This window comes from Tachysurus fulvidraco, chromosome 15 (assembly GCF_022655615.1).
Source record: "Tachysurus fulvidraco isolate hzauxx_2018 chromosome 15, HZAU_PFXX_2.0, whole genome shotgun sequence".
NCBI lineage: Eukaryota > Metazoa > Chordata > Actinopteri > Siluriformes > Bagridae > Tachysurus > Tachysurus fulvidraco.
The window spans coordinates 16,837,097-16,850,228 of NC_062532.1; the positions used below are offsets into that span (position 1 = coordinate 16,837,097).

General features: G+C 34.9%; 1 protein-coding gene across 1 annotated transcript in view; it reads left to right on the forward strand.

Annotated features, from left to right (window-relative positions):
* The window catches only part of crhr1 (corticotropin releasing hormone receptor 1), a 133,788-nt gene that overhangs the window by 52,757 nt on the left and 67,899 nt on the right, over positions 1–13,132 (forward strand). The window contains exon 3 of the mRNA XM_027138956.2: positions 11,817–11,867. Within this exon, the coding sequence (XP_026994757.1) occupies positions 11,817–11,867 (51 nt within the window). The remainder of the gene's footprint in view (positions 1–11,816; positions 11,868–13,132) is intronic.

Genomic DNA, 13,132 nt, shown 5'->3' on the forward strand with positions numbered 1-13,132 from the left:
AGCTATAGTACATAATACTTTTCTTATTTCAGCCCCTAACCACCATTATTATTTTTTTAAAATAATTATATTATTAATGAATTACATATATTTCAGTAAATATATTTTTACATAATTATTCACTTTGCTTGTACAGGTAATTTCAATTCTATTGTAACTATTTTTAATCTATATTATTCTATTTTTTTATGACATGGACACTACATGCTGTAGTGTGTATGATTAAGTATGAAACAAATAAAATTTTGATTTGAATTTGAAGTGTAGTGTGTATTATACAGTAGATATTAAACGTTTTGACATCTCTTTAATGTAAAAAATCAGAATAAAGTGTGTTCGATGTTTATCAACGTTTATGGTGAAATAAACAACCAAAAAAATTCAACAAGTAAAAAAAAGGGAACATTCATGCTCTTTGTTTGTCATTACACCAACATTGTCCATTTGTGATGCAGCTTTGACTAGTTTTTTGAGTGTCCGTGACTTGCCTCTCGCTGGAGTGATATCGTCTTGTTTTCTCTTTTGACTTGAGGCTTGCACTGGCATTTTTCTCCCAAAGAAGGAGAACGCTCCAGATTTTAAATCCATCAGCTTTAAGAGCAGTAATAAACAAGCCATCTTGGGGTGATTTTTTTCCACTCTTTCATGCACTTTATTGACACTAGCAGTGCTCAGTCGATGAGGCTGTGCTGAGGGCTGCTTAAGCCACATCGTCTCACTCGATCAGTGCTCAGTCATCTGCACGATGACCATCTGCTGCCGTATTAAACCAGTGATTCACAAACAACATGGTAGAGGTTGCATGGCTTGTTTTGAATGAACAGATAGAGGTTATGTCATTATCTCTCTCTCTCTCTCTCTCTCTCTCTCTCTCTCTATCTCTTTAATGATCGTCTGAACTGTATATAATCATTGATTTTCTAGTGAGATGGCAGCTTCCTAAATTATTGTAAGCATTGGTACTGTCCTGAGATAATGTCCCTATGGCAAGGCAGCAGCCCATTGACGTGCCTTATTATTGTTAACCTAAACCGAAATGAAACACATTCTTACTGCTAAAGAATAGACTGCAAACTGCAAACATATCTGGATTATGTTTACAAATATATTGCTGGTTTAAATACAGCCAACCTTTCCTTTTTAAACCTTTCTCTTTTTTTGTAGATTATCAGAAGTTATGTGGTTAATTTTATCTAGCTGAAGCTAAAAAATGTGGTTGTAATTAACTAGCTAATGTAACACAACCTCACAGATTGTGTAGCTAGTTTATATAACTGAATAATAGTTAGGTTTAGCTAGCCTGAACACCGTTTGAATGTCATCAGAATTAACAAGCATAACATAGCATCAAAGGTTAAAGTTAGTTTGTGCAGCTAAATTAATGTTAGCTTTAGCTAGTCAGCTAGCTGTTTTTGAGCCAGATTAATTCAACCACACAGCTTATGTTTTTATTTTTTGTTTGTTTTTATTTTGTTACTTGTAAAGTGGAATATAAAGTGATTATGTTTGATTATGTTTGATTATTTTTAACCTGTGACTAACCATGAAGAAGTGGGGGCACGGTGGCTTAGTGGTTAGCATGTTTGCCTCAAACCTCCAGGGTTGGGGGTTTGATTCCCACCTCCGCCTTGTGTGTGTGGAGTTTGCATGTTCTCCCCGTGCCTCGGGGGTTTCCTCCGGGTACACCGGTTTCCTCCCCCGGTCCAAAGATATGCAGTAAGGAGTAAGGATACATGGGGAGTAAGGATAAGCGGTAGAAAATGAATGAATGAATGAATGAATGAATGAATGAATAACCATGAAGAAGATTCCCAGAAGTATTCAACTAATATCTGTGACTTTTCGGCTACATAATTACAAAAATATTTAAAGCAGTGATTATTTTGCTCAACAGCAACATAGCTATCATTTAATTTTTAAATAAAATAATTAAATGCATTTATGAAAGTCTGTTTAAATGGCTTTTTGTTTCCATTATGATTTGCCTTTAGGTAAACAATTAGTTATACATATGCTGTAACAAATCATGACACAGTATCTACTACAGAAGCTTTTATGACTTATGTTTAGGAAAAAAAAAACAACAACTCAGCCAGGGAAGAAAAATACTTTGCTGGGCCCACATCCAGACCATGAACATTTTAGTCGACAAGTTCTTCTAAAAGTTAACAGATGTTACTCAGAATGCTACATGCTACAATTGGATAATGAGTCTGGGCAAAGTGACAGGCAAAACTGACTCCGTCTACACCAAGATCAAGTGGCTTCACCGTCTTTTCAAACATCTACATATTGTGCAGTTTACAGTGAGATGATACAGCTTTCCTCCAGAACCAGAGTGGTATAAAAACAACACAGAGCTGCACACGACTCTGCGGAACTAAATACAACCCTCACGAGACTACATAGATACAGTACATACATGCATTGTATCAGAGTATCAAACATGGTTTCCTCAAGAGCTTAAGTCAGATCCTATTTTTTTATAACAACACCTGCGTAAATGTTTAACCTGTTGAAGATTTTAAAAAATTACATTAATAGGTCACATGACAATGATGAAGTGTGATCAGTGCCTACGATATCAACAGCCGAGCAGTAGGTAATGAATCGAATCAGCAGATACTGACACAATAGTTTTGTGAAATATTGGAGTGATCTTGAAACATTTGGTAGGTCCAGCAGTGAGTAGCTTCAAGCCCATGGCCATGTAGTGTGAAATGTAATTCCTTTCTGATGTCCAGTAGCTCTAACAAGACACAAGGGAAGCACATGTGTTTATCTCACACATCCTCTGAGAGTCATGTTCTGCCTATAAATTCCTTCAACTAAACACTCACACAGTTCTATTCATAATAAACACCATATGTAACTCAAGCCTATATCAAAGTCTTACCTGAAGAACACACTTCTATACAAGAAGCATTCAATTTAATGTAGGATTCAAAATAGTCTGCATATTATTATATAATATTTTATTTTGCTGCACAGGTGAGTAGTTTTGGGTTACATTAAAGTTTAAACAGTTGTACTACATAATACAATTAATATACGCTTAGCAGAAATTCACTTATTTTCTAAATAACAAGTAAAATGTTAAATGTTTTGGACACAATGAGGACGACTAGGGGGGGTATTTTACTCAATAAATAGTGCTGTACGTTAAACTATGCAGTTTCTGCAAAAAAATCCCAAAAGGACAAAAGTTGTATAACACTAATTGTATAGTGTATTATATAAACGCAAACACACGCACAGCAATCTCACACACATGCATACACAGACACACACACAGCAAACACACACACATAGCAAACACACAGCACACGCATATATACACAAACACACAAGCATGCGTACACAAACACACACACAGGGCTAGCACAGCACATGCACAAACACACACACATGCATACAAAAACACACACACACACACACACAATCACACAGAGCACCGCATGTAAATGCACACACAGAGCACAGCACACACACTCTCTCTCTCTGTCTATCACACAGACACACTCACACATACAGCAAATAAACACACAACACATGAACAAAGTTCACACAGAGCACACAATAGCATGATGATGAGCTCATCATCATGCTATTTTGTCTTTTGATTAAACTGCAAAGAATTGCTAAATTGGTGTTACAGTTATAAGTGTAATTATAGCTGAACTCTCCCTACAGATCTCTGATTGAGACTAGTGGCTGAAATATTTCATTGAACACTATTGTTCACACAGTTACAGCTTATTGTTGTCTTTATTCCTATCCATGGTCCTTCAGTGGATTTGATTTTATTTGATTTGCTCAATATGTATATATTATTTGATTTGAATCGATATGTATATTTTGTAGAAACTATTGAAAATAAGAGACATTGTCCAGGCCAAGCTAGGACATCTTCTGTTATCAGACAGTTATCAAAAAATCTAATGGCAAAATGCTCTGAAAATATTACATATATTTCCAAAATGAGCTTTAATCAATATCATGCAATCTGGTATATTATTTCATTTTATTGCATGATATTGATTAAAGCTCATTTTGGAAATATATGTAATATTTTCAGAGCATTTTGCCATTAGATTTTTTGATAACTGTTTAGCCAAGATTCATGTTGATAAATCGTACTGAATGATGAGTTTGAATAGTGATTAAACTGTAATAAGCCAAATAAAATTCAATGAGTCTGACAAATTACTCACAGCCTGTTAACAAGCCTTCAACAAACTCATTAACCAAACTCTAGATATGATATACAATTTAAATCCTTCAGAAAGCCCTTTAAAGCTTAAACATTTTACCCAACTCCTCGAACACAGCACTTTTACAACTTTCAGACAACATTTCAGTTGTGAACTGAATTGGTTTTATTTTTTCAAGTCATCATCCTGTCAAATCTTCCCTGCCTGTACTCCACCTCTTAAAACGTCTGACAAACTCCTCTGCCTGTTAGATAGCTTGTATAGTGTCTCTCTGGTTGCAGGTTCTGTCTTTAATAAATTCAAAATTGCATCTGTCACACCAATATAAAAAACTCTGCCCCGGCCTGTGCTTTACTAGACAATTTCAGAGCTCTTTCAGACATGTTTTGGAATGAATGGTGGCCTTGGAGGTGACAAACTTTAAGATGGTACAAGGATCGAGAGGAACAGGACGCCAAAAGCAACTCACTCTTCTGCATGACACTACATAGTAATATTCTAAAATGTTTTCTCCACATAGTAAATTTAATATACAGTCAACAGAATTGCGTTTTAAACAGTTTCAGAATGAAGGAATACAATTGGAATAAGAATTCAAATCTACAGAATCCAAGTGAGATTAAAACACTGATTTAAGAAATAATAAGAACACAACACAATTAAGCTGTTATATCAAGACTTTAAAAGATGCACACTTAACTCAAAGTGATTTTTTTTTACTTTTTACTTTTTTTTTTTTTTTCACAATTTGTGAAAACAAATCCCTGATAATGGTGCAAACAAGTCTAGAATTGATCCTGGCATTAGACTGAAGTTTGGAGTCCAAGTTTGAAAGCTTTAAAGTGTTGAAAGATTCCTGACATCCAGACACACACTCTCCACAGAAATCGACTGCTACTATATTTTATTCAGTTCAATTCAATTTGATTTTGTTTATACAGGTTAAACAATGGACATAAGAAAGTTAAATTCATACATTTAAATTCATATGAGCAAGGCAAAGATGATGGTGGTGAGGAAAAACTCCCTCAGATGATTGGAAGTAGAGACTTTTGAGAGGAACTGGACCCAAGGTGAACCCATCCTCATCTGGTTTACACCAGAGAGTCATGTGCATTTGTGTAACCAGAAGTTTTGAGCAAATTTTCAGTATAAGAATCAGCATAATTACTGAATCCATAACAGTTTTAACATGCAATGATTCTTATTCTAATACTTCATGTCAAGTCTTTTCAACATAGGCATAAGCTGTAAATAGAAATCATATTTTTTATTCCACTCATCTCCTTTTACTTTCTATTGTAGAATGATGTTCGACTACTCGGTACAAATGGTACATGGCCTACAAATATGGCTCTACAAACTACAACACCCAGCACCAATAGAGTTCAAGTTGACCATCTTATTTATTTCCCACACCTGTTCATGACCTGTTCACAATTGTAGAGCACAGAATATAAAGACTTTTATTTCACACTCAAGTTGTTTTCTGTTTTTTTTTTTTGTTGTTGTTGTTGTTGGACTGTTTTGTTTTGTCTACTCTGTTTGCCTGACCCACACCTGTGTTTTGTGTTTTGACTCACTTTTACTTTAATGCTTGTCTATGGGGTCAGAATTGTTTCGTTATTCTGAATAAATATACTATGATCCACAAATAAATATTTCAAATAAATACAAATAAATAAATAAAGAGTTTCACAAATATTTTTAAATCAACAAATGCACAATAAGCAAACCGTAAATATATGTTACAAATTTCACAAAAAGAAATGAAATTCACAAATAAATAAAATGGGATTTGCAAATAAAAAAAATATTTATAAATATATATTTAATTGTATTTATTTGTGAATGGCTTCCTGCTCATTTGTGAATCGCGTTCTGTGCAATTGTGAATCACTGCACGCATTTGTGGATTGCGTTCTGTGCATTTGTGGATTTTAAACATTTCTAACGTCAACACGTGCACAAGAATCCACAAATAGGTGGACTCCGCCCACCGTCTACTCCAGCCAATCGGACAACGGTCTCGTGGCGCTGACCAATTGTGGCACGGTCTACCTCCAACCAATCACGTTATGATTTACTCGCTCTTCACACTACCACTGGACCCATTGATGATGCTGAAATCGTTTCCAAAGAAAGCAGAATTGAACTAACCCTTAGTGCTGGCTACAATCCATACAGGGTTACCAGATTGGGCTCGAATATGCGACAAATGTTTTTTTTTGTTTTTATTTTTAATCGTATTTTGCGGTACATATTACACTGTGATAGTGCGAGTAAATCAGAACATGATTGGTTGGAGGTGGACCGTGCCACGATTGGTCAGCGCCACGAGACCGTTGTCCGATTGGCTGGAGTAGACGGTGGGCGGAGTCCACCTATTTGTGCATTCTTGTGCATGTCTTGACTTTAGAAAGGTTTCAAATCCACAAATGCACAGAACGCAATTCACAAATAAATACAATTAAATATATATTTATAAATATGTTTTATTTGCAAATCCCATTTTATTTATTTGTGAATTTCATTTCTTTTTGTGAAATTTGTAACATATATTTATGGTTTGTTTATTGTGCATTTGTTGATTTAAACAATATTTGTGAAACTCTTTATATTTATTTGTGGATCATAGTATATTTATTCAGAATAACGAAACAATTCTGACCCCATACTTGTCTGCATACCTCAATTAAATGATGAGACCAACTGCAGCTATTATATGTGTATAATAGCTATATAAGTATATGTGTTTAGAAAACACTGTTTTTTTACAGTCTTCTTATTTTGCACAAATACTGGTTTACTGATTTTATTCTGGTTGGAAATATTTTGTATATCTGTCCTGTAGATTTTTGTATTGTCTGTTTGCACTGTTTTCGCTAGGTTGTACACAATGTACTTTATGTGGCTCGGATAACTTCCTTTAAGTCCTTAGCTTTGTATTGTTTTATGTAGCTCTGTGTTGTCTTTTGAAGCACCATGGTCCTGGAGAAACTTTGTTTCAGTTCAAACTGTTAGTACATAGTACTTGGAACATGGTATGTGTTAAAATGGAAGTACTGGGAACACTGGTGTCATTTTTTCTTTCTTGTACCATATTCTGGCACTTTAGTTTTGATCCCTAGACAAAAGCACTCACAGTCCTCGTTTCACTTTTATGCTACACATTATTCCCATCCAACTAAAAAAAAAAGAAATAAGAAACACTTTGATTATTCTAATTTCTTGCCTGATTGGTGTTCAAGAGTTAAATTGGCTTCTATAAATAAATAATTATATAAATCATATAAATAAATCATATAAACCAGCTGCTGAAATGTGTATGCATTGCAAATAAAAAAGAAAGAAATTAACAGAAAAAGAAACAGCTGAATTTGTGTATATTAATGACATTGGGTCAGTTAAATTCATAATTTAAAGCATAATATATTCTCTGAGCTTCATCTGACCTTCACTAACTTGTAAAATCCACAATACACTTTCAACTTTGTTTGCACTAGAGTGTAGTTTGTAGTATGTTTTGAGGACATGTGAAAATGCCCCATAATAATCCAGAAATTTAAATGTTTCCATTTCCTACTGAACTTGTTAATATTCCAGTTATTTCATAGAGGTTCAATGATCCTAATCTTAACTGGAACCTGGAAGTCATAAATTCTGAATTTGACTAAAATTAATAAAACTAAGTTTCCGATCTCCGACTAGGAAACACCGCTTCCACTCTGAAAGTTGGGAAGTTTAGAGGTCTTTTGTGAGACATTAAAGAAAATAAAGTACGGATGGATGAACCTAGAGCTTACCATTTTGCAAAACTGTATGTCATGGAATACAATCGAACAACAATTCAGAATTTTTCCAAGTGAGAATCAGTCCTCGTTGCATGTTCATATCCAGGTTGTCCATCTCGTGAGGAAGATTCTTCCAGTTTATATTCAAGAAAAATATCATGCTCTGGTTAGAAAGCTTGAAACCTTTCTCTACAAGAATTTCTTTTTCCTTCTTTTAAAGCTCAATATAAGCTTAACATTTGAACTAACACAACTACTTTACTTGTTTCCTGCCATTTTTGGACCTAATATGCCTATTTTGTCTCGGAAGAGATCTTTACGTAACTAAATTAACTCTATATAACATTATTATTGATGATAAATTATTTTTAACATTGAATCTGAGAAAATATGCATTTAACCAATTAGCAAGTTTATTTGCTGACAATGGCTGCAAGTAACAGCACCTCATTATTATTTTTAAGATACTGTAGAATTGGCAGATACACAAAATGTTGTTAACTAGCAATTATGGTAATGGCCTAAGCACACCAAGGACAATCTAATAATTTCACTAAATAATTCATGGATTTATTGAACATTACACATATTCATGTACTACATGTTTACTCTTGACATGGTACCTAATTATATATTTGATACATAAATAGAACATACTGTAGAACAGGACACAGGCCTACGAGCTGAGGACTTAAGTAATTAGTCCTAGCCACATGAAGTTCATCTGTGCAACCTGGTGCAAACAAAGCGAGACAAAAAACAGTACAAAAACAATACACAAAAATAACAGCAAAGACCAGTGTACATACTGTATATTATACAGTACATTGTGCAAAAATATAGGAATTTGAACAAGAGGGCTCTACTTAAACATACTGTACACTTGATGTAATTGCATGAGTTTGATGAGGTGTTTAAATGTGACAGGCAAAACAGCAATGTGTATGACAGCATGTACAAAGAGCAAAGACAGTGTGCAAAACATCAGGTAAACAGATTGATATGTGGGGTGCTGTAGACATGGATGTATATTGGATGAGTTTGTATCTGGTGCAGATCAGTGTAATACACACAGTTTAGTGTGTGTTTGTGTGTTGTGCTTGGGACAGTTTAGTTCAGTTATTGAGCAGTATGATGCCTTGCGAAAAGAAACTGTTACAGAGTCTGATTGTGAGCGCCTAAATTCTTCAGTGCCTTTTTCCAGGTGGCAGAAGGGTAAAGAGTGTGTGGGGTCATCCACAATGCTGTTGGCTTTGTGGATGCAGTGTGTGGTGTAAATGTCTGTGATAGAGGAAAGAGAGACTCCAATGATCTTCTCAGCTGTCTTCACAATACGCTGCAGAGCCTTGCAATTCAAGATCCCAAACCAGACAGTGTTGCAGCTGCTCAGAATGCTCTCAATGGTCCCTCTGTAAAACGTGGTCAGGAAAGGTGGAGGTCCCTGCTGGGCTTTCTTACTGATGGAGCTGGTGTTAAGTGACCAGGTGAACTTCTCCGCTAGATGAACACCAAGAAAGTTGCGGCTCTTGATGATCTTTACGGTTTTCTTTTCTTTGTAAAATAATTATATTAATTTAATTATGTAACGTTGTTCTTTCTGTTTTTCGTTGTGTCCTCATGGAAAATAATATTTTAATCCTTATATTACGAAGTACAGTATAGTTATATTGGGCCAGGTTTTTATTAAAGTTTTATGTTTTTCTCACATGGATTGTCATGACCTACATATTACCTAATTTGATGTCTTTCACAGTTAGTAGCTAAAGTCATAGTGTACTGTATGTGTTAATCTGTCGATTCAAACCTCTTGGTCTCTGCTTGGCTAAGAACATTTCTTTTGTGTAGTAAATGATTAATTCCTTGATTAATTCCTTTATATACAGTAGGTTAATACCCGAGTACAAGGGAAGACAGAGACAAATGAAAACTGCTGCACGAAGATGGGTAGCAAAGCTCAGACAGCACAAATAATAAATACTACAGAGAAAACCTCAGCATCATTAAAATATAGAAATCAGTCACAATGTCAAGCAGAGAGAGACACAAAGTTGCACTTGCTCCTATAAGCTTAATAGACTTTATTCTTTACTTTATGGATTTATCAAATACTTCATTAGGTACCATATCAAGAGTAAACATGCATTACATGGATATGTGTAATATGGTCTATAAATGTTTGAAATTTTCAATAAGCTTAGTTTAATCGCAGTATTCTACATGGTAGCTATTTTGTAATTTTATAAGGTGTGGTCAGGGATGAACAATTGTGAGTCTCCCATACTGGAAAACAGCACTGATACTGGAGGCTACTTCAATAAATAAAAACCTTTGTTTTCTTTGTTAAATTTCATGACTTATACTAGTGTCCATATTCTTTCTGTCAAATTCTATAGAGCCGGGCTATTCAATTAACGGCCCGTAGGCCAGATTCAGCCCACAAGGTAATTTGTTCCAGCCCTTCAAGTAGCCTAGTGTGAAAAAGAAGAATAAATATTCTGTAGAATAAATGTAGTCGATCAACGGATGCTACAGTTATGAAGTGACACGTGTCTATTCCATTTAGCAGGAGCCGCAGTCGTGGCACAGATCAGGAGGCACGTGCCATTAGGCAAGTGAAGCGAGCAGCCTCTCCTGTGAGACCCAATGACTGACAGGACGAAGACATATAATTTCTTCAGTTCATTCCTTCCTTCAGTCTTTTCACAAAAAAAAAAAACTCTACTACTTTAGCTCTACTTACACGTGCGAATCGTCATTCTCACTCATGAATGTCATTAAAACCAGTATTCATCCTCACAGCTCAGCTCACCACCACTCTATGTGTATTGCACTGACAACATATACTGTACACCCGATTTTACTGCTTTTACCAAATCTAAAAAATATTCTCTCATTAGATCGCAGCCTAAATGTTTCCATATTTATTGTTTAAATGTTTACTCCTATTGCCAGTCAGATCTCTCTGGGCCCTCAATTGGGATCCTTTTCATGAACTGGCCCCGTGACAATTTAATTGAATAGCCCTGCTTTTGAGTCTCTAACATGGTTTTAATTCCTGAATAAAGCCAAGCCACAAATAAAAGTCACTAACTAAAGTTTCACTGCAACCAACAAACTTGGCAGCCCCAGACTCCATCTCCCAGCAACCACCTGCACCCACACTCACCAGCCTTCTGATTATTTTACGATGTTTGTTTTTTTGCACTTTATAAAGCACCCTGGTTTGAGTTCTTTGTTGCAATCCGTACGCCCTTTTCCTTTTGTCCGTGACGTTAATAAGCCTATTTATTTGTGTCAGTGACTTTCCAATTTTGGACTTTTTTTTGGTCTTTGAATTTGTCTAGCTCCCTGTTCACTCTTGTGGACCTGTGCTGATTTTGACCTGAGTATTACACAACATTTTGTATTGTTTGGGGTTCTTTGCCGATATTTTTTACCTATTCCTAACCTTGGGCCTGTTCTGATATTCTTGACCTTTTCCTGATTTTTTTTTTAACTGTTCCCAATATTTTAAAGTATTGTTTATTAATAAATACTCACCATGTGACCTGAGATGTTGTATATTATTATAACAGCTGTTTAGATTTATTTTGTTAAAGGTCACATACAATAGTGGCCAAAAGACCATTAGTTACTGTTTTATGGAGTGTGAATTGTACATAGCATGTAGTATAGGTTACCATAGCAAGTCCATTACGTGGCATATCAAGTGGTTCTTGATTATATGTACTTTGTGTATTTTTGTGATATCCATGCTCTAAAACAACTTAATTATATGACACATTTCTTTTGCTTGTTTGTTTTCCAGCTCGCACCTTAATGCTATGGAATCAGACAACGAGCTCAAGCAATGCCACAGGTACGGTTATCCAGAATATCTAATCACCACTGTGTAACCATACAGTATGTAATCTTACTGTGCTGCATATTTACTTAATAATTCCTTATTTAGGTTGTTCTAAAGCCTTGGTGTGTAATGTTGAAGAAGCAGGTAAAAGAAATACTGCTCAGTATTTCACACAATGAAGATGTCTTTGCTTTCTTTCGTTTTCTTTCGATTGTTTTTTTAAATGTCATTCAGAAAACTTGACATTTTCATTTTATGATTTATTTCATAATGTCATATTTATGTATTTATTATTGTCCAAATGGCAAGAAATAATTTTAGTTTATATTCTCATTTAAAATATTAATTTTAGGTTAAAATTTTGTTTTTATGAACGATAGTACCTTAGATTGAATACTGCACTTCAAAGATGCATTTATTGTTACTGAATAACTGAGCCTCACCTGAGCCTCAACAAAAAAAAATAAAAATAAAAATCCTGAGATAATTCTTAGGTCTGAATACTGATGCATGTGATTTTGTAAATAAATTCTCAACTTATCTCTAAATACTACCTGCAATGTATAATTTGAACGAAATGCAAATGCAGAAGTGAATTGAATATAAGTGAATATATAATTGTGTTTTGCTAGAATCCTCTTTCTGTAATGATCTATTTTTTTATATAAATTTTTCCAATGCAATCCAATACAATACAGTACAAAAAGCAGAAAACATAGCTGTAGTTATGTGTATTTCATCCAATTTTAAAAGAGGCACTGCATGAGCTGCTATAAAACTTGCTTTTTAAAGGGAATTCAATTCAAATTTATTTGTATAGCGCAATATGGGTGACACTGGATGGTATGATTATAAATATACAGTCTGATAAATGTTGTATTGATGAGGAGGTTGTTGTCCTCAAAGACCACATGAAGTTGGCATCTTCTTTTTAATATAGCAGAGTCTAACTGCAGCTGGAACATCTCTAGATGTCTCAGGATCCTCACTGAGTCAGCCTCATCTCAGTGGAGGTCTAAAATCTTCATGCCACGTAAGACAATCGGAGCTGGTACAATTTCTGGATGCCTCGGGATGGGTAGAAATTTGAGACGAATTAACGTAGATGCTGTTCATAATATTAGCAAGCACTAGATGATAATGCGCATTTTGTCAGATGTATTAAAGTACACAATATTATGGGATGTATTATGTGTATGCCTGACTAAGAGAGATGAGTTTTTAATCTACATTTAAACTAGGAAAGTGTGTCTGAGCCCCAAACACTATTAGGAAGT